General features: G+C 51.1%; 1 protein-coding gene across 1 annotated transcript; it reads right to left on the bottom strand.

Annotated features, from left to right (window-relative positions):
- Nucleotides 1–1737: 1737 nt before the first annotated feature.
- Nucleotides 1738–22901, bottom strand: synrg (synergin, gamma). The gene is given in 22 exon segments (XM_048980643.1): nt 1738–3006; nt 5044–5154; nt 5244–5392; nt 5746–5842; nt 5950–6003; nt 6125–6288; nt 7163–7705; nt 12389–12992; nt 12994–13318; nt 13320–13347; nt 13856–13918; nt 14016–14131; nt 14427–14560; nt 14697–14951; nt 15092–15288; nt 15404–15481; nt 17590–17701; nt 17862–17967; nt 18071–18198; nt 18302–18423; nt 19491–19531; nt 22797–22901. Coding segments are annotated over 22 exon segments (3594 nt in total). The 5' UTR covers nt 22832–22901; the 3' UTR covers nt 1738–2874.
- Nucleotides 22902–24911: the final 2010 nt, after the last annotated feature.

Genomic DNA, 24911 nt, shown 5'->3' with positions numbered 1-24911 from the left:
GGTTAGAAACACAATAAGGACTCCCAAAAGCAAAGGAGCAGGGGAAAGAAGCCATTACCTGTGGATTACGGTAAGGCTTCTTCAGGAAAACGCTTACACTCAAAACAGACATAATGACAGCACTGGGACTGTAGGTGAGAGGTAGGCGACGCGGAGAAGGCAGCAGAGGTGTGGATGGATGGGTGGTACCTTAGAGGTGGCCAGGAAATAGGCAGGATGGCTGCTAAGCCCTAGATCCACCAAATCAAACCTGCCATTTTCATCACCAGAAGGCCGTTTCACAAGAGAAATACCCCGCTGGACAAATGGACTCCACTGCAGCTTTGTTTGAGTAGAAGTGTTGCTAAGCAACTAAAAAAAAAAACAGCATCATCAACCAGCTCATGTGAAATGGGAAGATCAGGAGCAGGGCGGCAGGCAGGGCTGAATGTCAGAGCTGGGGGGCTTGGGGGGGGGGTGGGGGTGGCTGGGACCCCTGAGAAGTGATGCCCCCAAAGCAGCGGGAAGCGGGAACGAGTAGGTCCTGTGGCGTTCGGGCACGCTCAGGATGCCGTGCGACGCCACGCTGAGTCACAGAGTGATTCATGCGCCGCTTGTATCACTCGCTGCTGACCTACGGGGCAGCTCCAATTACTAGCTGGGGTGGGCACCAATAACACCATGAATTCTTTTGCTGCGGCTGCTTGGAGGAAGCTTTCACGTTCCTTTAAGTCAATCCTTTCATACTGTGGGATGTTTTACTGTCCTGCTCAAGTGGAGAACAGAATAAGATCTACGCTGGCAGTCTTCCCATTCCAGCTCCGAATTCAATGTTAAATCAAAGGATTTCAATGGAGAATTACAAACGCTGCAGGCATCGTCATCCGAAATAATGCATTTGCTGACGGGTCACTACGCTAAGCTGGCCAGGTGAATTCTGGGAAAGAACTGCAAACAGGGGAAGACATTTAAATGGGATATTAAAACTGAAAAAAAGAACGTGGCGGGTGGAACAAAGACAAAGGCAGTGATGCCAGGGAAACAATGTCGTGTCCAGGGAGACCATCACTGAAGAATCCTTTGATTAGCTTCCCGCTTGACGGTTCTGGTCTAACAGGCTTCTGAAAGTCTTCATTCAGCAGAGCAGTGGTTCTCCTGACAGCACAGTGCCATATTATACTGGGTGCGTGTGATCTTAAAGGGGTACAGACAAGGGCTTCTGGGACATGAAAGGCAGCCCCATCGACTGAATGGAAAGCAACAACACTGACCCAATTCTATCCGTTTTCATACAACACGTTTCCTTCAAAGCTTTGGTGGCCAGTGTGAACTAGGTCTACAGTAACAAGTTCTCATTGTTCAAAAACACACGGCAGAGGTAGAAAACGCTGACCATGCAGACAGCAGCAGCCTTAAGGGGTCCACAGTCTTCAGGACACAAGGTTGCCCCTAAGCCCTTGTGTCTCATTCTGGTCCTCGGGACCCCTGACTGTCCATGTTTTTGGTACAGGGAGCTGGGAGGGAGCAAAAACCTGGCCCATCTCGGGGTCCCTGAGGACTCCAATGAAAAACAGGCATCCGGGGTGAGAAACGCTGCCTTAACCAGCACGGAACACGCTGACCCACTTGGGTCAGGTTCAGCGCCATAATGACACAGGTGGCGAATTGTCAGTGTTAAACAATGTTCACACAGTAAACGGCAGGAGGTGGAAAAAAACCAGTGTAGGATAACATGAAAAACAAATCACATTCATCCGACTGTTTTTATGTTTTATTGTTAAAAGACACGTCCATTGCTATATATTATGGTTCTAAAGGAAGCAAACACAGCAGACAGCGTGAGTAACCTGACCTCACACAGCAGCACATAACAGCACTGGCGTTACACAAGCCGGGACAGACGAAATCACCACACCAGGTTTTTCAAAGCACAGCTTACACATCAGGGTAAGAGATGAACTCCACAAACGCGATCACAGCACTCACTGCACCCTCGTCCCCAGGATACCAAGACGATTCAGAACCCACTCCTCGCACACAAATCTAATGCCAGCGTTAACTGTATAGGTAAATAATACCAGGTGTTTCATTCAAGGCGGCGTGACGAAATGTTAAACTCAACCAATCGCCCACTCTGGCGCAGTGTGGACCGATGACGACGGCGCCATCGCGTTTCATTGATAACCCTGACAGCCGTCATCAACATACTCACCAGGACTATACATCCAGGCCTGACTTCGCATTACCGTAATGCGACTGTGCGACGCAGAACCGGTCGCATTTATCGTGACGCCAGCATCACACTGGATGCCCAGTAACAGCGTTCAGTAACAGTTAAAAAGCTAACGATTGAAAACTGCTGCGTTACATACCCACATATCAGAAAAATGTATTTTAGTTGGGGGGCACTGACAGCAGGAAGGAGGCGGAGACACAGATGGTAGAGAGTATCTGTTCTGTTTGAAGGCAGAGAGACGGACAGTGGGTCCAGGGAAAGCCAAAATGACTTCTGGAAGGAATCATCTTCCCCAACCCTCAAACTCAAAACCCTGCATCACCGTTTTCAGCCCACCCTCAAGGGGGAGCTGTTTTGCCCCCTGGTAGCAGCAGGAGGAAATAAACACTGGATAACGGTCTGACCTCCAGCCCACAGGGAGGGGGAAGGGCAGGACGTTTTACGATATCACGCCGCATGTCAGCAGGTTATGAAAATCACGCTGAAGCGTGGCCTCAGAGCTGCGGGAGGTTGACGAAGAAATAAAAAACACCATTAAACTCTCAGTAGTTGCGCCACCAAAGTCCTGGCACTCTCTGACAAGCTGGGGCAAGCCTCTGTGCACGGGGGGACCAGCATCGAGTGTTGCCATGGCAGCATGGGAAGGCATGGGTCATCTCTCAGAGCAGGTCAGGCAGAACGAGGCCCGGGGGTTTGGGCTCCACGCAGTTGATCCAGAAGTTGGCACAGCTAGCATGATACTGGTGGCCTCCGTAAAGCAGCTTGAAGTTGTCCGTCTCTGAGTTGAAGGCCTTTGCAGCAAAAGAGAGCATGAAGACAGACCGGGGGGGGGGGGGGGGGGGCATCACAAAATTAGCAAACAAGTCAACCAGGGGGGCAGACGAACACAACAGTTACAAGACGACATGAAAATTCATGGGCCTGCAGAGGCTAAATCATTAATCTAGATGAGTAACAGTAAAAAGGCAGATAGTGTAAAATGAGCTGCACTGTCACCGCGGTTCACTGATGCAGACCACATCACTCAGACATGTGACAACAACACATGGAGTCATCTGTCACTCTGCGCTAATGTCTGTCCATCCGACCTAGAATGACTATGAGCAAGTACAGCAGTTTGGCTATTATGAGACAAGGATGGCCAAGCAGCATTCAGCAAACGGAGGGGCCTGTGAGTGTGAGCGTGTCTCTGTGAGCGCGTTACTCTGAAGGAGCAGAGCAGTCAGAGAATGAGTCATTGCTGGTGAATCATATCCTCCCACATGGCCAGCAAGGCAGCCTGTGCACACAGAGCAATGCGTACACACTCACAGACACAAATAGAGATACACACACACACTCACAGACATACACGCTTATTGAGCACACACACACAGATGTATACACAGATACATACAGACAGACTCAGAGAGCGAGTACACACGCGCGCACACACACACACACACACACACACACACAGGTGTATTCACATAGAGATAGATATACAGATAGAGCTCACACATGTACACAGATAGACATACACACAGACAGACAGATAGACGGGTAACAATATCAGGGTCCAGCCCGTAATCCCCCAAACCAATTGACGTAGGTCCAAAGCTCTGCATCCAAGGACTCGGCCCACCACTGTCTCACCCTCCCCCAGGCGCCAGCAGGGCGGGGCTACAGGAGCCTGCACGGTGCTGATAGTGACTCGGTAGTCCACACATGTCCCAATTCCACGAGCAGCATGACGGGACCGGCCGGCCCAGGGTGACCTTCCACTAAATTTAAGTGCTGATGGCTTCAGCCCAAAATGGGACTCCGCCCACTAACAAGAGAAATGGGCTAAAAGTGACAGATGTGGGATATTTACCCTGAATCTCCGATCACTGTCTTTGGTCAGTGCCTGCAAGCAGCACAACACGCATTAGCGTCAGCAGCGTCAGCAGCGGCACCGTTTTTCATCTCAGTCATGCATGCGATTCGGTATCAGCTCCCAGCAAGACCCGATGAAGCAGCAGCTGACAGCGTGACCAGGTGGGGGCGCCATCCTGCCCCCTCCCCTCCCACATGATGCAGAGATGGGCAGCTTGTGTGCAGGTGTGGTGCTGGGTTTCACCCCTTTCCTAGAAAGCCTGCCTGCAGCCAGCTGCCAATCCCACATGAGGATGAGGGGGGGGGTGTGTGTCTGCACCGGAGCTTGTGATTGGACAGGACAGGAACCCAGGAACCCAGACCGAGGGAGAGGAAACACCACCTACCCAAAGAGTCAGGGATGCGACTGATCTTCCCGAGCTGCCAGGCGTCTCGTCCACACGCTAATTTAAAGGGGTTCGCGGGTGAAGCCTCCCCTGTACTTACTTAAATGACAAGGAGATGGCCGCGTCTGACGCTCCTTAGACAGGGTCAGCGTGTGGATGAGAGGCCCTGGCCTCATTCACAGACCCAAACTGACCCCTCCCCCAGCCCCAGGAAGCGCTGCCTGAACAACACAGGCTCTACCGAGCTTCAAAGGCCTCGAATAAGGGAATCTGAGCCATGAGCCACATTTGGACGGCCTGCTTCCTGCTGCAGGTCCCTCCCGCTCTACGCTCTGTGCCCGGGGCCTGGAAGCAGCGGCGCCATGGGGGCTGAGCAGCCTGGCTGTTACGACGCGCCCCCCAAGCTGGGAAGCCTTCAGCTTGCCTACCCATCTGAACAGCCGTCCCACCATCCTGCCTTTCACGCCCTGCAAAGTGTTCAGAGCCACCGGAGAGGTTAGTGGGTGAGGGGCGGCCTCCAGGAGTCAGCTGACCCCGCCCCTCGGCAGTGCCGAGGTCACGGGGGCGTGGCCGGGCGGCGCCTACCTTGCTGCGCGAGTCCACGTTGAGCAGACACACTCCGCAGGCAAGCTCCTTGGCGTTCCGGATGCCATGCCTCAGGATGCAGGAGGAGAAGTCCAGGGAGCTCTCATCGGGCTGGACACACATAATGCGCACATGCAATCTGAGTACAAGGCAGACTACAAGCCCCACCCCCACGATCTCCCATGTGCCCCCCCCCCCACCGTCAGGCTGGCCAGGGACATGAAGCCCATCAGGTTGTTCCACATGCGGCTGATGTCCTTCAGAAGATGCTGGAGCTTCTCCGAACACACGGCCGTCGCCTTGATGCCCAGCTCCACCCGCTTGGTCACCCGGTACACCTCCACCACACCTGGGGGAGGGGCGAGGGAACACGGTCATAGATCTGCAATCCTATCACATGCCCCATATCCATAACCTCGCAAAGATAAAGAGAAGGGCAAACCTGTCTGCAGGTTCAAATTCCTAATGATGTGCTGCAGCTATTTCAGTCGTTAGACCAGCCTGGTCGAAGCCAGCAAAGCCCTATCAAAGCCTTCCCTCAGAAACAGCAGCTGCCCACTAAACTGCCCCAATCAGACCTTCAGGAAGCGATGCTTTGACGACGCGCGTCTCACAGTGACCCCTTTAAAAACAGGCACACCACAGGGGACGTTCGGTCTGGACCAATCACAGGTCACTGGGCTGCTGTCCCCACCCACCTACCCAGAAGGTAATCCATGCCCTGCTCCGACTGGATGACCTCTGTGCAGACGGCAGAGCTGCTGATGTTATTCAGCGTGTCATTGGCTTTGCTGATCACCTGCCAGGGGAGGGGGTGCGTCAGGCTGTGCTGTACAGCATCAACAGAAGGCAGACGACTTGGCAGGGACACAGACTGTGCACTGCGGCAGCCCCAGGCCTCCTTACCTGCAGGGCACTCTCCAGGCACCGCTGCCACTCATAGGCATAGCGCTCGCTCTCCTGCGGGGGAAAGCAAGGTTACAGGCTGCAACAGGCTGCCAGGGTCTTTAAATACACACACACACACACACACACACACACACACACACACAGCATGCAGGCGCGCAATCGCAGGCCTCACCTCCACCTCCCCTGTCAGATCCTTGTACTTGTCCCGGATGACGGGCAGGGCGGGCTTCTCGCTCAGGGTGTTGGATCGGTCGCGGAACGGTGTCTCTGGGGCTGGAGATGGAGTCGAGCGGCTAATCTCCTTATCGCCGAGGCTGTGGCTGCGCTTGTGAGAGCCTGTGTGAGTGTGTGTGGGGCGGGGGGGTTCACAGACAGGGGATGGGCCAGAGACAGAGAGAGAGAGAGAAAGCTTTTACATTTTCCTGCTGACAGACTCAAGCAGCGAAGGCACGGGGCTAAGGAATTAACAGGACTGAGGTCCCACTGGCTGTGGGAACAGACATGTCCTGCCTTGTGCGCCCCCTGCCTGTAATGGAGCGTAATACACGTCTGTGCTACAGTGCCAGGGACCTGAGAGAAACACAATGCTACCAAGGCACGGATTAACACTGCGATCACAACAAACATCACGTAGCACACACCTTGGGACAGGTGACACCAGCCTCCGCCCCCCCCCCCCCCACTCTCCTATTAGCATTTAAATGGACTTGGGGACAAAAAAGAAGCTTTCATTCAGGAAAATGAGATTTAACCAACAAAAAAAAACAAAAACGAAATTACTAATTTAGCGAGTAAAGGAACTTAATCATGTTGTAGAACTGTGAATAAATTGTGTGTGAAAAATCACACCAGCAAACAGAGACTGACTACTTCAGAGGCAAATGCGGCCCATTTCCGTTCTTGGGTTTACAAGCTGACGACAATGCTCTCTCACGTCAGACTGCCCCCGCGTTGCTGGAACGCTGCCATCTGCTGTCTGCTAGCGGAACTACAGGCAGCTGCCTCACACTGGCTGGAAGGAGGCACGAGCCTCCAGCACGTGAGACGATTGTCCGATAGGGGTGATGTTCAAGAGCGCAGCCCCGCAGTCCACCTTACATTGGGCCGCATGTTACCGCATGTAACTCCAATGGCAAAGTTTAGAACACTGGAGCACATCCTCCAGTTGGAAGTGTACCTGAGAACTGAAGCTGTAATAGAGGCCACTCACCTTGCACAGAGAGGTCAAAGGTGGCCAGCTCATTCTGGATCATCTCTTCACTGGATTTCACCTTGGCCTGGGAACTGACCTTCAGGAAGTCCGACTTGCCAAACTTGGGCTTGTCGCCCTGGAAGGTGCCGAAGTCGCTGGCAGCCTCGCCCGAGGTTCGATCCGGACCTGGCTCGGTGCAGGGGTCCAACTTCTCAGATACGGTGCTAGCAAAGTCGCCAAAGTCGTCGTCCTCGCCGGCCGGTGCCACGCAGTGGGGGCTGAAACTGGCGAAGGCCTCGAGCTTCCCGGCGTCATCGGCGGTGGGGAAGGTGGTGACCTTGGCCTCCGTGGTGCGAGTCACATTTTCCGTGCTTCCGAAGGACGTCTCCTTCCGTCGCATGACAGCAGAAGACGGCGCTCCAAACCCATCGGGACCGGCCATCCCGGCCGGTGCCGCCTTGGCCTGACTGGCTGAAGAGTCCTCCCTGTCCGGCCAATCGGAACAGCCGGAGCTTCCAGCTGTGAGCGTACCGAAGGGGTCAAACCTCGCGTCATCGGTCTCTGCAAGAACAACACAGGTGATGGGAGGGTGCGACCGGGAGGAGGACCAGACCCCCCACAGCCATGCATTAGCCGGACCCCACGCTGTAACATTACGCCCCTATAGGAGGTCCAGCAGCAGCTCCCAGTGAGCTGGCAGCAAGCTCATTACGATCCTCCCAATGTGATACCCAACACGCTAATTACAGACTCAAATATCTCAGCCGAATCTCCATCAGAGAATGTTAAGCGTCTCTGTCCCTCAGGCTTTAGCTGACATCCCAGAGCCCTTAGTCTGTCCCCACCCAACTATGCCACCAACTCTATGCCAAGCTGTCCACTATGGGACTGGGATGGCAAATCAGCACTCAGTCAGCGTGTGATGGAGGACCTCGTGATGCCCACACACAGCTACCAGGAACTACCGTCAAACCATGTGCTCAAATGTAGGTGTATGAGTTTGAGACAGAAGGACCTGGAACGCACAACTGTTAATCGAGGGAAGTCATTCACATTGCCTGTCAATTACCTTTTAATCTGCAGCAAACCTGCAGTTATGGCCCCTGAATGACTATCCAGCACCATACAAATCCTTGGGCATCTTGTGCGTGTGTCATTAAATGTCTAATCCCATTCACCGGTTCACATTCAGCCTCGCCACATTTCATCTTACCATGAGGAAACCGGACAAGCTTATACAACAGAAATGTATTTTTCTGCAATTCATTTCGATGAATTAGAAATATAGCTGGAGACACAAGGGGTCTTGCTAGTCACATGTGGGATTCTGTTGATGATTAAGTCTGGGAGTGTAGATTTTACTGGAGATGGGGAGGAAATCCGTGGAGCTTGCAGGGAGGGGAACCCACCCCTGCAGCCACTTAGACCACGACAACTCTACCCACCGTGGTCACACTTTGTGCCCCGCCCTTACACTTTTGGAGTGAGACAAAGTGAACCGAAACGGTGACGTACTCCGCCGTGCAATGTGCTGCGAAGCCATGTAGAATCGACAGAGCTTAGAGCTGCCCTGTGGGAGATGAGAGGATGCTGGGAAGGGGGGGGGGGGGGAGAGAGCCAGGAATGAAGCTGCCTCAAAAGCAGGGTTAGGGCCTGGGCTGCCCTTTACCCCACCATCTACAGCCAATAATCACACCCCTTTCAGTCCAATAATCACTCCAAGAATAAAAAAAAAAAAAAAAAAAAAGCCCACATTTAATAAATAAACCCAGAGAGGACTAACGACTAACAGGTTGTCATGGCAACACCGACGAGAGAGGAATCTCGCACTGATCCTGTTCTTTCAGCCACGGTGGGTCTGGCAGTCTCAGAAAGGTTCACTGTAATTAAATCTGCCCATGACCAGATATGGTGCACGGAGGGGACACTCGCGCTCACAGTGAGCGGGCACACACACGCAGGCGGGCACACACACGCGGACAATTTGTGAAATTGACAAGGAACGAGCCAGGAGCCAGGCTGATGCGTCACATGACCGTTTCGTAATTTGGACTCCAGGAGGCCGGCAAAGAGGGAAAAGAACCAAGACTACGCATTTCAGCTATGTCAAGATAAATATTTATTACGACAACAAGAGAGTGTAGAGAGAAAGAGAAACAGACAGACAGAAGGGTCACAAATTACTGAGGTGGCTTCAGATACAAGAAAGGTTTGCCAAGCTAACACGTGTAAAAGAACCCCTTTATTTTTAGTAAAGTATACAAGAGCATGCAGGAAAAAAAAAGGAAAACCCAAACAGCTAGTAGTGAGGAGAATAAAACCAGGAGGAGGAGGAGGAGGCGGAATAGGAGGAGGCGGAGGCAGTGTCGAAAGGCACATTCACAGGCTGAAATGCGTCACTACTGGGAGAGACGAACACGGTAACCATACTAAGAGGGCAAAAAAAAAGGAGACCGAGAGTGAGGGGATGAAATCATACAGAACAATTACGAGGCCAAGACTGAAGTAGTTCTAGGTACAGGTGCAAAGCCAGGCGCTGTTAACCCTTTGAGCACCACAGAAAGCCTGCCTTGGTTTCTCGTGATGTTCAGCACGTCTTCTCTTGGTAATTTTCCATTAAAGGAGCGTGGCAGTGACAGAACGGAACAGCCTCTCCGGGGCACTGAAATCGCCGTGTTTGGAATACACTGGTCCAATTTCCACTGTAAAATACTGCCTTTAATCCCTATCCTGCTTACATACATTAAATATACATTTCTCCAACAAAATGACCTCGCCTCTCGGAGGCACAGCGTGGATCCGCACACTGGCGATTAGGTTTGAGTACTCAAAGGGTTACAGAAGTCAGAGACCATAGAGATCTCACCATGGCACCCTGAGCAAGGTGTGGTCACTGGTGTGCAGTATATTTAAAGAGACAGTACCCCTTTTAGTACTTAGTCTCCTGCCACCTGTTGGAACTTCTCGGTATCTCTGCTGAACAATAACTCTTTTTTAAAATCAAACAAAACAGAAGAATTAACATTGATGAAAATTACCCTATACTACAAGCTCATCTCTCTGAAAAAAGATCTTAACATATATAATCATACTTAATTTCCAGGTGCATGAAGGAAAATGGAACTTAATACACATTCGAAATAAATCAGAATATACTGTATATTCTGTCATAAAATTCATATACGGTGACAGCTATGCATACAGCAAACACAACCTTAAAGGTGGATAGATATACAGACAAAATGTCCATAACACATTCCTGTCAATTTCACAAATTGAACACCACGGACAGTGCAGCGTAAAAAAAGAAAGTAAAGAGGGGAATTTAGGGTGAGCAGGACAAGGAAAGGAGTGAGACTTGATCTGGGGATTCAGACCCAAAAGAAAGACTCGGAAAACAGACACTGTCCCTTTAAGAGTACAAAGACAGGAGTGTAGTGCAGACAAGACCCCTTGCAGGGCTCACGGGTTAGTGAATGGGGCCAGGAAAACAGGAGAAAAGAGCTGAGCCATTGGAGGGCCGCTTAAAGACCCCGGTGGTTTTCTGGAACGGTAATCCGCTGAGGCAGCGACGGGGGCATTTCATTCCACCAGGCCACACAGTTTATCAGAAGACTGACCAGAAAAGACTAGGACTAGGACGCCTGAGGTTTTAATCTCAGATATCGGGCCCATGTGCCTCCCACTTCTCCGCTGGGCGTTATTGCCTGCTGTCGGCAGGCCAGCAGAAAAGGAGATGAACGCGCGCGCACACACACACAAAGACATGATGATGAAATGAAATGTAACGGAGACAATAAAAATAGAATTTCAAGGCCTAAGCCCAAGTGACACAGTCACGAACCGTGACCTCTGACCCTGGTCACCCAACTTTAACGGAAGCAGTGTGTGCCAGGCCAGAGCAGGCCCCCTCTGCACCATGGGCTGTAGGTAAACGCTTCTCGTTAGTGACGGGAGGTACGCCAACACCGTTTGGTAGAGGTTGTGTTTGCAGCAGTGAAAAATGACTCAACCTGCTTTCGTGGATTAAACCTGTGCTTTGACTGTTTACCCAATTACATAAGTTAGTGTTAAATATTTGGTTATAAGGCAAACAAACTGCAAAACACATTAAATGTTTTGCACTTTAAATACATATATGGCCAAACAATTTGAATTGATTTGAAAAACGGCTCGAATACAACCAGGAGTTCACAGCAAAAGAAATTAATCGGGAGCTCGGCTGCGAGAGAGATTCTGCATATGGGTATAAAAGTCTGAGCTGCTGCCGTGTAAATTCTCGCAGGAGGGAAAAAGAAGTGCAAAGGTGACACTGATGGGCTATAAATAGAAAACGGCTGGCTCATTCATCAGAGATGAGCAGAAATTCATCAAAAACAGAAGGAGCGCCTTGTGCAGGAACACCATGCTTGAAACGGCCCCGCGGACAGACAGCAGCGAGCTCGACACCCAGCCTTCAGAACTTACTCCCATCTGGCAGGGCTTGGCAGAGACAGCTGAGAAGCACACTTACAGTCCTAATGGGGGCGTAAAGCCATTTGGTAGAAATAAAGGCAGAAAGCGCAGGGTCTGGCAGGGCGGCCGGTTCTCTGCAGGACCCACGCCATGCCACCCGGCATCGGGGTCCATCACAGTCAGCTGGGAGCAGGCAAACGATGCCCAGCGCTGCACAGACACGGCCAGAGTCTTTTCAAACCACAGGAAAGCAGCCCCGGGGACTGTTTCAGCGATGGCGCAGCTTAACACTAACAGCTTCGTAGTGTGTGCTCAGTCAGCAAAAAAATCAATACTTCACGGTATCAGCGTGTAACGTGTCACGGGTCAACCAGGTGACGCCACAGCTATGTAAACACTGGTGGCCTCTGAGTTGTGAAGCTAAAGTCAGTGAGAATTTAGTGAGACATCTAAACAGGTGAACAAACAAATAAATTAATAAATAAAACAGCTGTGTTTATAAATGACAAAATATGTACATGTGTACACAGTGTGATGGGAATGTATGGCCGGGTGTTTCATGGAATGACATGAGGGGGAGGGGCAAAATCCTGCAGTTTAAAGACCACTGAGCTCACCACAGGAATCCTCTCTTTGACCTTTGACCCACAGACTCTGGGCTTGGCTATTGGTGCTTAGGGGAGGGGGCGGGTGAAGCAGAGGCCAGCTTTAAGGCCCAGGAGCAGAGCCGGCGTGAAGGCGGGCTGGCGGGACCCGCACTTCACCAGAGCAAGCGTACTAGTTCCTCACCTGCGGAGGGGGGCTGGTGGGCAGAGAGGCCCGGCAGGTCCAGGGAGCTGTCTGACATCACATGCTTCAGGTCCCCGCCCACATCTGACAGCTTCATATCCAGCTGCACGGAGAGTGCGTCCTCAGAGTCATCTTTGCCCGCACTGCTGCCCCCGATGGATGGGAGGTCTAGCGACTTGACGGAAGACGAGTCCTCCTTGGCCAGCTTGTCAGTCAGGCTCTTTTCCGAGGCGCCAAGCGCCGTGCAGAACTTGGAGGACTGAAAGTCGGCAAAATCGTCAGCGTCGCCCCTGAGTGAGGCGAAAGACCCGCTGCCTTCCTTGGCGTCATCGTAGGTCAGGCCTCCCTCCAGCGAGAGCTGCTTGAACACGTCATACTTGTCGGGGGCGTCGCGGTGCTGTGGGGGCTGCTGGCGCTGAGTCTGTCTCTCCCCCAGGCTGCTGGTCCCCGGCCGAGTGTCTCCCCAGGCCTCGCCGGCGCTCCCGAATGCCATGAAGTCCGCAAAGTCATCCTGGGTCACTGATCCAGCCCCTGCCGTCACTGCGCCGGCGGCGGCCGGGGGGGAGCCAGAGGAGGAGCCGAAGAGAGCAAAGTCGCCAAAATAAATCGTCGACGCCTCCCCTGGAGGGCTTGGAACCTGTGCTTGGGGGGGGCGCTACCGCCACAGAAGGAGCGGTGCTAGGTGATGGGAAAGATGGCAGCTTGCTGTCTGCCGGGGGCCCAGGTGGGGCCAGGGAGGAGAAGAGGTCGAGGTCGGCCATGTTTAAAGGGTTTCTGGGCTGAGAAAGGGGGGCGGGAAGCTGAGGCTGGAGGGGATGAGATTTAGGGAAAGCAGGAGAAAATGTGGGCTGGACCATCTTGGCTGAGTCGGAGGGGTCTAGTGGAGAAATGCTGTCGGCCGTTTTAAAGTCTGTGAAGCCATCATCGGCTGGCTGACTTAAAGTCGGCAAATCCTTCACCTAAAAACAGGGAGAGAGGACGACGTGGCATTAAACGATTTTAAATGGCAAGAGCCTATGGGCTCCCACCAGATTTAGAGGCATTTCACAACGGTCCATAAGCCCCAAGCTGCTTAGGTTTAAAACACTTAAGGTACCATCGGTAAGGTGAGTGCGTTTTGTAGCCAGCTGGGCTCTGGAGACAGGAGAGAAAGCACATGCATCAGAGGGAGAGAGCAGCTGGAAGAGACAGCCCACGCTGAGAAGCCACACCACACGCCACTTACTGGGCCCAGGGCAGCTGCTCTCTCCAGCTGCTGCTCTAGTGGAACAGGACAGGAAGACGGACCCACGTCAACCTTCACATGGACGGCGTATCGACTCCATAAAAGCACCACAACCCGCCACATTCATTATTAACCTACTAGGGACCCTACAAGCCTGAATATCAGGAACAGTATTGAGTACCATCAGCCCTCTGACTGGAGGTGCCACACACGGTGGGGTGGGGGGGCGTTCTCTCACTTACCTACTGACTTCCGGTCTGCTGGCGGCTCCAGCTCTCGGAAGACACTGTACTTGTCAGCAGAGTCTGAATTACAAAGGAAAAAAAGAGAGAGAATGTGGGATTGTGGGCGGGGCTTCTGCAGCTGCGGGCAGGACATCTCCATGCCAGCCGGGGCTGGTACCTGAGGCGGGAGGAGCTGTATCCACGGTCTGCTCCACCGAGAGCTGTTTGAAGACGGCGTACTTATCAGATGAGGCGGACGAGGACCCGGACACTGGGGTGAGCAGAACAGGGCCACTGTGTGGTGTGTGTGTGTGTGTGTGTGTGTGTGTGTGTGTGTGTGTGTGTGTGTGTGTGTGTGTGTGTGTGTGTGTGTGTGTGTGTGTGTGTGTGTGTGGTGTGTGTGTGGGGGGGGGGGGGGGGGGGGTTAGGGTTGTGACAACAAGACAGAATTAATAAAACTGAAATGGGAGCCTATACTTCTACAGCATACTGATCTTGAAAGCTTTGATATTACACTGACAGCACGGCTGGGGAGGGGGGACTCATGCGGGGGGGGGGGGCAGTGTGTGGCTGCAGATCAGACCCAAACCTGCTCTGTGAGGGGGTCACGCCGCTGGCAGGGGCCCCAGACTCCCCCTGGAAATCAGTGAATGAGTCCTCGGCTGCTCCCGTCTTGGGGGCTTCCTGGAATTCCTGGAAATCGTCGTCATCTGGTTTGCCCCCCTGCCGGATCACGTGGCAAAACGGACGGGGGTGTAAAATGGCCCCCTAACGAAACGGTACCTTACATGAGACAGCATCTTCGAAGGTTTGAGATACGGCACGTTAGAGGGGCGGCGGCTGTGCGGTACTCGGGTACCTGTGCCGGCGGGAAGCTGGCCACGAAGCTAGCGGGAGGCTGGGCAGCGGTGCCGGAGGCCACGCCCATGGAGCCCACACCCAAGGGGGCGGGCGCTGCTGTGGGCACGGCCATGGCGACGGGCGGCTGGGCTATCATGGGTGCCGGGTGCTGGGCCAGGACAGGAGGCACGCCCATAGCCAGGGCGGACAGGGAGGGCAGCGGCGGGGTGGGGAACTGGCTCAGGACATCCAGACCCATCACAGGGAGTCCGCTCTGAGTGGGAAAGAAGCGGCCTGATCAGGACAGTCACCCCTCCGGGATCAGCCAGGCAGCCGGCCTGGGCACACACTCACACGGGTACCCCTAATGAGGGTTAACGATAGCATGCTGCTGTTCCCATGCTCCCCACTCACCTGCGCTGCCCCAATCATGGCCAGCACGCTGTACAGCTCCTCCTTGGTCAGCTTGCCTGGCGTGGTTCGGTTTGCCGAGGCCCAGATCTGGCCCAGGGCCTCCCGGGGCAGCCCAGAGGACATCAGGATGGGGTACAGCTTGGCCGTGTCGATGCCGGACGGGGTCATGCTGAACTCCAGCACCTTCTTGAACAGCTCTGCAGGGGCCACATACCAGTAGCTCGTCAAAGTGAAGCAGTGCATTTACTAAACATTATGGGCTATTTATTTAGGTAGAGAAGTACATTGCGGGGCACAGAGTGCTGACGGTACCTGGGACGAGGCTGTCATTGTACAGCCAGGCCGGCAACATCGGCTGCATGTGTTCCTGCTGCGGAAAAACAGCCACACCTGCAATGGTAGCAAATGGCAGGGTTACTGCCTCCGGTGGGGCCATGAGGGGGTGGGGCCATGAGGGGGTGGGGCCATGAAGGGGTGGCGCCAGCGCTTTGCCCGTGAGCCCAGCGCCAGCAGCTTTGAACATCAGACTGGTTGTCCTGAACCAACAGCACAAGCACTCCCTGGCAGGGCCAGTAGCGGCACTGCTCTGTTGTTCCTATTTAGGAAGCAACATAGAATTGCCCACTTTATCTAATACTAACAACTAGTATCAGTTCTGTCTTTGGAATATTCACAGCAATATCAGCTAGAGCCAATCTAGCCTGTACAGCTATCAGAGCGGAGCTTGCTTATGACCCTCACTGGCTGTGATTGGTTGAACAGGTGTCATGTGACAATCACGAGAAACCTCGGTCTCAGAGACAGGGGCTCCGTACAGCTTACCTTCCCAGTCACCTACCACTCAGAGACAAACATCTCATCTCATCTAATTCCGAGGAATTCTGACGTGTGAGGTAAAGAGGTAGCAGATAAAATGGGTACAGAAGCACCCTTTCCAAGGCAGCGAACGATTTGCAGAAGCAGGAAGAGAGGACAGGGTGGCACGAGAGACTAATCAGACTCGAGGAAAAAGACCCCCTCCCCCATCATCATCAGAAATAAGTGCTGCTTGCAAGCTCGGTTTCAGCTTGCCCTGAAATCACCGACGCTCACATGCCATGGGTTAAGAAAAGGAAAAAAAGCACCACAGAGCAGAGAGGACAGGATGGCAGCCGGTCGCAGCAGCCGGTTGCAGCAGCCGGCGACGGCTGAATCATCCCCTAGATGCTTCGTCTGAGAGCAGCCTGGCTTAAATGATTTGGCTGAAGCCTGATCGTTGGCATGGGAGTCAGAAAGCGACAGAGAGGCCAGCCCCTACAAAGCAGGCGAGTTAAGGGGCCGAGGAGGGCATCTCCCTCTCTCACCGCTGTCCTTAGCGGCCGCTGGGGGGGCCGGGGGGGCCTGGGTGGCCGGCGACTCCACAGCGAACACCTTGCTCAGCTCATCAGATGCGCCGGCCCAGTTTCGGGCCCTGGAGCTGGGCTGAAACTGAGCTGCCACCTGTTCCCGGGGGCCCATCTGGGCTAGATGGCAGCGCGGTTTAAAGTTAACCTGAGCCTGTCCGCTGGCACGGAAGTCGCAGGAGGACAGCAGTTTCTCTTCCAGGGAGGGGCCTAGGGGGGCATGGACGAGGAACACAGATGCCCAGTTGTGGTTTGGCTGATCTTATCTGCACAAACCTAACTTTTTCAGAGGCGCCACGGCATACTGCAATTCAATGTGCACTTGTGGCCTTTAGCATGTAGCCATTAGCATTTAGCCTTTAGGAATGGTCTGCTCGCAGTTTCTGATCTGGTACAATTGCAAAACAGAAGCTAGAATGGGTCTGAAGGGGAGGGGAAAAGGCTGTTACCTTTGAATGCAGAACTGGAGCTGGAGGTGACAGAGTGGTGGGCAGCTGAGGTGATTGGCACAGAGTGAAGAAGAGACTGGGGCATGGGGGAGGGGCCAGAGCAGGTGGTGGGTGGGGAAAGGGGAGGGGCTTCAACTGGGCCCTGAATGAAGTCACTAAAATCGTCATCCTCCTCAGGGAAAGTGGGGGTGAGAGAGTGAGAGGTGACAGAGGAGTGGCATGGTGATGCGTCTGTAAAAATGAAGAGATTAACGTAATGACAGCACACAGACAGCCAGAGACATGGAGATGGGCGGCCTCATGTAGGAACACTCGCTTTCGCATAATGCCAATGGTTTGATGACTGATTTATGGCAACATACAAATCATTTCCAAAGTGCATTAATTATTTAACAATTCCTAACACAGGAAGGCTAGTAAAATAAAGACTGGAGTTAGAAACAGATTAACAGAACAAAGGATGAATATGGGAAAAACGTCTGAGCATGGAAATGAGACTACAGATACCCACGGAGGGAGACGGAAGCTACCAGCATTTTCCAGCACCTTCCAGCTGTAGATGAATGGCCTCTAAGGGCATTCCCACACGGATCCTCAGCACAATCAGGGAGAAACAGCAGCAATAGTAGTGGCTGCTTATGTGGCCGGCGACGCTTCGGGAGGATACCTGGCTTATTGGGGTGTGCGGAGGGCGTGGGGTGCATCTTGGCGTCCCGGCTGAACCCGTCCAGGTTCCCCTTGATAGCCTCGAGGGCATCATCCCTGCTCCTCTCTCCTGTCTGCACACACAGCGACACACCCGAGCTCAGGAAAAGAGGGTCAATGCAAACAGGAGTTCGGGATCAGGGCCGGAGTAGGAGCCAGAACAATGGGATAATGATAATGGTGCAAGTAAGGGCCAGGTGATGTAAGGCGCGCGGCCAGCAACTGGAGTCGGACCTTGGGCTTGACGCTGCTGAGCAGCCGCAGCTTTTGCTTCTGCTCCTCAAACTGCCTCCTCTTGCGGTCCTCCTCAAGCAGGCGGGCCTGCTGCTCCAGCCGCTTCCTGCGTGTGTGTGTGGGGGGGGGGGGGGGCGAAGAGAGTGTGTTACAACACTTATGTCGGGGGTTACATGGCACAAAAAAGGGGTGTGGGGGGGTGCTCTTACTGGTGCTCCTCAGCCATCTGTTTCTGCACGTCCGCAGAGAACTGGGGGCCAGGTGCCCGCATGCCCATAAAGGGGGGCTGCCCCATAAACTGCATCCCCTGGGCCGGCATCCCCATGGGCATTGCACCCTGTGGGGTGGGGGGGGGGGTCCACAGATGTAAAGGGTGAGAGTCACCCCCCAGGCAGCCCAGGAGTTCCACATCAGGGCCAGTCTGGGTGGGACATACTGACCTGAATGGGCATGGCACCAGGGGGCATCTGAGCACCAAAGTTCATTCCCATCATCCCTTGCATGTTGGGCTGCATAACCTGGACCATGGGGAATCCCTGCTGCTGCTGCAAGGGAATCAAGCCTACAGAGAGAGACACACGCACGCACACACAGACGCACACACAGACAGAGGCATTAAGTTATCCACTTCACATCTCAACACACACACCAAACAAACAGGTAATCTACATACCAAGCCTGAGAACCTGTCATTTTTTTCCCCCACAGGAAGTTTCCCTACTGGCTATGAATAGTAAGGACGATGATTATTATAAACTGCCCTGACCAGGACAGCAGGCAACAAGATGGCTAGAGGAATGGATGAGTACGAGGCCTTTCTGTGTTTCTCCCAAATTTAGGAAGTGCGTTCTGATCTGAAGCTCGCCGACAACTGTGCACATATGTAAAAGTGAAAGCCGAAGGACGCGAGCGACACACCAGCGCGTTTATTTCTGTCTAATTATTTCTATGCTAATCAGACACGTTACGCAGGCTTCGAATCGGCCGTATCTGAAAACATCAGCTGCGGGGAGACTCGGCGCGCCTCTATAAATATTATGGGATGCTAATTATTCGCCACTTATCTTCCCAGCAAGATGGAAAGCTGTGTTGGCACCCAACCCCCAACAGCAGGGTTGTTTCAATATTTTTTTTTAGTGTATGTATTATGGGGATCAAGAGATAATAATCTGCACCGAGGTGTGACAGAACCTGGCTGTTTCATCGATACTGGCTCATCTCCTTCAAGATCCAGGACGCAGCTTTATTTTCACCCATGGTGTGAAAAATAACCTCCTTCATCTGCTTTTCTTAGACCTTCTCCCTACTTTAAAAACATGTTGCAAGAACTGACATCCTTATTTGTACAACACAGTGCATGCGTCAGACTGTATCCTGTTAGGCAAATGTTGCCCAGAGTGTCATTAAATGACACCCAATCCCCCATCTTGGTTGCCTCCCGCACATCGTTAGAGCTCCATTCCCCCCCCCACCCCACCCCCCAAGCCCAACATTACCATGGAGCTCACATGAGCATCTCCTGGAGAGTGTCAGCCAAACACACAAAGATGCTGGGCCTTGTAAGGGCTCAGGACTGAAAATGCAATGACTGGAATTATTAGAGATGTGCTTAAAGGAAAGAGGACTTACCTTGTGGAGGCCCCAGGCCGCCTCCAACTGGGTACATGAAGCTGGGAGGGAGGAGGGAGGAGGTCAATCAAGTGAAACAAATAAGCAGACATGATACAACTTTATTTAATCACACAAAGCAAGCTTTTTACATTAGCAATGTTCAGTGCTAGACTGATTAAACTGGGTCATCAACAAACAGAAGTGGATGACTCCACCTATCAAACTAATTGTACCTGTATTTCTGAGCCAATTACATTTTACCCTGAGAGCTGACATGTCAGCGTTATGTAGTACAAGCAGCGGCACAAACAGGGCGCAGGTTCCCACCGTCTCTGGAAAAAGGTCAAGCATCGGAAAAAGGTCAAGCATCGGAAACAGGCCCGCTGACGCCAGCATCAGCAATTAGGTTCTCACCCAGGGCATCCTCTTGGACCGTTTCACTGCCGACTTTCACACATTCCCGGCTGAAAGCACGTCTGAGGTGACCCTACATACTTTACATATCCGTCCGTATGAGATACAGTACGCAAGGACAAGACAAAAACGCAGGTCAAGGTGAGAGTCTATATGGCGCAATGATTAACATTTGACCGTCAAAAACACACGCGGCTCTTTCTATTTGTCCAAAACAGCTCTTATTGCTGCTGCCCGTGTCCTGTCACAGACAGGAATGGCATGAATAAATACTGAATCAGATGTGGACAATCAAGCCAGGATACCGAAAGAACTTCTGCGGCACTGAGCCGCCTGTCAAGGCAGCTCTGTTAACCGACAGGAAGACCTCAGAGGAACCACATGAAACGGCATCACCGATGTAGCCTGTTCACAAAGCCAAAATATCCCTGAAGGAAATCTATGACAGGGTAGTGCTGCTAATACCAAGGCAGTCATGTTCCTCAGTACTGACACACAAAACATACGGGATGGTTACCCTCCACTACAGTAGTGGGTCTACTTCCATTCTGATGACTTCAAGTTTATCCAAAAGTACTACACTGAGTTGGGGATCATATAGTCAGCTTCACCAGTACACATCTGCAGCCAGGCCCTTCTTTCCACGTGCTATCAGGTTTCAGCCATACAGGAGAATGTCTTGCACAGGTACAATGGTCAAGACATCCAATTACTACCAGCAACCAGGATCATGTTTAGTTTATATTTATCTTCAGCGTCCTGATAACTATGCCTAAAGTCTGTATTTTTTATTTATTTTCTTTTAAACCCCATGGCAGAAGAGTCACGTTCTGAACTACGGCACCTCAATCTTCATGAAACATTCATCAACTGCAGTTGCCTCAATCGAAAGGAATCTTAATTATTCAACAGGTAGGTGAATGAGTCACCTTCCGGTGTAATGTCGTCTGGGGGGGGGGGGGGGGATGCTGCTCCTTAAAAACAGGCCTTAAATCAAGAATCACGTCCAAGCCACCGACCAGGCGACACTACCAGCCGACAGCTGGATCCCAGGCCAGCCAAGGGAGCATGCATCATGAGCTCAGAGACCATGCCACCAGGCATATGCCCATGTGCCATTCGGCATATTCCGGCAGCGGCGCCCACGCTGAGCATGTGGCAGGAAATCACACTCTCACTGGCTGGCCCCGATAGCCACTGAAAGGGAAGGGGCTCACTCAGCATGACTGATTTCACAGGGGACAGAGAAGGTGAGTGGGATAGGTTTTAAGTGAACATCCCTGAAGAGGGGTGCTGTGCTGTTGCAACACCTAAGGCAGACGCTGCTTAAATAAAACATCTGGACAAAAGATGTAAGGAACTTCATATCAGATACTTTTATACTGACCCAAACTTGTAACTGCACAAAAAAAAATACATGGTGTAACATGACACACAAGCACAAAGGAAAAAGGTGGAGAAACGAACTTCACTCTGTGCACAAGCTTATCACATCTGAGCGGCAAATTCACACCGACAGGCAGCAGATCAAAGAGCTCAATTGATCGCTATTGAGTTACAATGACAACAACAAAGAATGTCAATTTATCTGTGGCATTGCACAACAACGCTGATGTCTTTCTAGCAAATGTCAAATACTTATTTAAAAAAAAAACACTGCAAAGAACCAAAAACTGCCAATAGATTCTTCTTTCAATTACATGACAAAAGGTTGTGAAAGATGTTACCTAGTCTAAACCCTGAAAAAAAAAACAACTGGCCAGTCATCTTCACAAACTACTGCACTGAAATTAATTGTATTAAAAGGTTATAGACCTTCACTACTATGATTACTTGCTGGTCGCGATGGAAACAATCATCACACGTATATTACTGAAGGAGCTCCGCACGTGCCAGAGCTCCGGTAGTTAAAAAAAAAATTCACGATTCTATAGTTACAAGGCCACAGAAAACGTCTATAATATACAAAACGTCTACTGGCAGAGGCGCACAGGAAAGGATCACCGTTCTCTAGGGAATTCTCAAGCTTGCTTTTAACGCTAGTGTTAAAAAAAACCTATATTTATACCTCAGTGCACACAGTACAGAACCGACCATTATTTAAATGTCATTTAAGAGATGGCACAAGTAATTTAAATACAAAAATAACTCATAATTACTTGAGATTAAAGTGACATTTGCTGCTATACACTAAACTTCAGCTTCAATGTTTCCTTTCCATAAAGCATGAAGCGAATAAAGCCACTGTGGGCCAGCTGCCCATCTTTGTAGCAGGGACGAGGGATCGCACCCTCCTCCGTCCATGACACCCCAGCATCAGTTTGCAAGAAAACGACGCGAGGGGAGGGGGTTGGAACGACAATGACGTCAGTCGCTATGAATGGGCAGCGTATACCTGCGTTTTACCAGCATACCCTTTTAAACTGTTTAGCTTCAGTCAGCAATGGAAAAACACGGTCTGGACGACTGCTTTAACGTTTAACACACACATTCTGGTGCGCTCTAACCATAGCATTAAGAGTCAGTTTGGCAGTCTGTGTCAAGAGCTAGCTAGCTAACGTACGCAACGCCGGCTACATACCTGAGCTTAATTACTAGGGGTCAACCGGGTGAGCGCAGAATTAGCAGACGGCGGCAGATGTCATATTATACAGGTTGTATAAACATGTTTTAAATAACTTAATTACAAAAATTTGTGCTTCTTTCTAAATGACAGGCCTTTCGCGTACCTGGCAGGATAGCTAAGCTCCTCGAGCTTACGTTAGGCTAGGCTAACTATCTGCCTTCACACTAAACCTACACTTTTTCGGCAATTACAGGATGACTCTTTTAACCCGCAACAAGCCAAAACGCGCAGCCAACACCGTAACCATTCAGTCACAAGGGAAAAGCTGTCAAAAAATCCAGTACCTGCCACCTCCCCCAGCTCCTGGCCGTAGCGCCATCTTAAAAATAAGCTTCTGACAGAGGCGTCATCACCAACGTCATCACTGACGCTTCCGGGTCACCTGATCTCCAGTGATGGCAAGCATCGACGTCGATCTTTTTGCGTCATATGGGCAGTACACGTGGGGGGCGCTGTACTAGATTCAGGCAATTTGTCATCCATGCATGCAACCTAAAGTTAGATTAATATTCTAGACTTTCTAGACAGCTAACTTATTTTACCAGTGATTAAAGAGCTGATTGTAATTGTGAAATAATATTCTTAGGTAAAACTCCCTTTTTCCATAATACATATTTAATGTGACTTTTGCATTTCATGCAGTCTTTGCCGGTCTGCTAAAGATTAATTCGTTACAGATGCCTACACTGATTATTCTCTCGCATTTTATTTCATGGGTCTGCAAAACTAACGCACCCTCTCTGGATTGGACTCATCTCATACCTGAAAGTATGAGACTATTTTATATATTCATTCAATTACACTGCTCATTTGTGCACTTCTTCCACCTGTTCAGGTGGTTACTTGATTGCACTCTGACCAATGAGGAATGAAATTTCAGCTCAGTGCATGAGTTCAGACGATAATAACGATACTAGGTTTAGAAAGGGAAAAATATATACTTTACTTGGTTCCCTGATTACTACGTCGAGCAAATAGCGTCCGCTAAGTAAATAATTTATTTTCTCCATATTTATATAACATTGCTGGAGAAAGCACGGATAGTTCCGTTGTACTTGCGCAATGACATTAAAAATATTCATCTCCAGGGGTCCTCAGTTCCGGTCCTGGAGAGCTACTGTCCAATACGTTTTCAACTCCTACCTGGCTTCTAATGAGCCACGCCTGGTCTCAGGTAAATACCAGGAACAAACGTGGCTCATCAGAAGCCAGGAAGAATAGAAAATCTACTGGATAGTGTCTCTTCAGGACCGAAATTGGAGACCCCTGTTCTACTCCAAGTAACAATCTTTGCGTCGGCAACGTAATTCCACAAGATGTCGCCCTTGTGCTCGTCCTGGAAATTCAGACCGATTTCTCAAGTTAAGAGAAACAGCGATACAGTTCTAGTGAAATTACTTTCATATCGCTAATTAATGATGTTTAATCTTAAGTATGATGATAACTTGGTAATTGTAAATATTAGTATGTATGAATATTTTCTCTAATAATTTTGACAAATGTAGCAGTAACATAAAACACTCCAGGAAAGTCACAAAAACAAAAAAAGGTTTGTTCTGGGTCATTGAACTTTCATGTCTTTTACTTTCCTTGCCTGGTACGTTTTGTTTGATTAAAACGAAGCCTATTGATTATGGAGCTATTTGGCATATTTGACAAATGAGCGGTCAGACCTTGGTAGCCGTCTTCCTCCCTCTGTCTTAGCAAACACAAAGAAAAATAATCTCTGGAGCACAGTCAAAATCAACATTATAAAAGTGACTGGTGTCAGCTGAAATCAGTACATGAATTACGGCCGGCGTGACCCGGGAAGCTAAGTGGCCGTCTGAACATTTCTGAAGTGTAGACAAGTTGTGAAACACGTATTGGTCTCTCATTTGTTTTTCGGGTGAAGCACTTGTGCTTGGCTGAAATGTCCCTGAGGAATGACAAAACAGATAATTAACATACTTCAGCTCTGGGTCAGAGTTTGTAATCGATCAGTCTGCACGCGCTCAGGCTCTCAGAGGAGGGAGAAACACATAGAGATAGAGATTTTTTTTTCATTTAACATCCCTGGGGACTGTCCTCGTTTCAAGGGGTCAAGCCCAGTTGTGTGAAATCACCACTGTCTTTTCCCCTTTGAATTTGTCCTACACTTTTACAGGCTGACTGGGGTATTGAGGCCATTGTGTGGACTGCTGCCCCAACTGTTTCATGTGGGCCCCGCATTGTGAGGCCTGTGCTAAGGTGGGGTTACTGGGACGGGCCCCTCTGCTGCACCCTTTGTTCCAGCGGTGTCCCGTCGCAGGAGATTTACAGCTTAATGAACGCGGCCTGGCACACGGGGCGCCGCCCCTTTTCTATCCGTCACCTCACCCCCTTCTTTTTCCATGCGCTTTTGCATTAATGGGCCCTGC

The sequence above is a fragment of the Brienomyrus brachyistius genome, chromosome 17, assembly GCF_023856365.1.
Source record: "Brienomyrus brachyistius isolate T26 chromosome 17, BBRACH_0.4, whole genome shotgun sequence".
Taxonomy (NCBI): Eukaryota; Metazoa; Chordata; class Actinopteri; order Osteoglossiformes; family Mormyridae; genus Brienomyrus; species Brienomyrus brachyistius.
The sequence above is the reverse complement of the archived record's forward strand: the minus strand, read 5'-3'. Positions and strand labels throughout refer to the sequence as shown.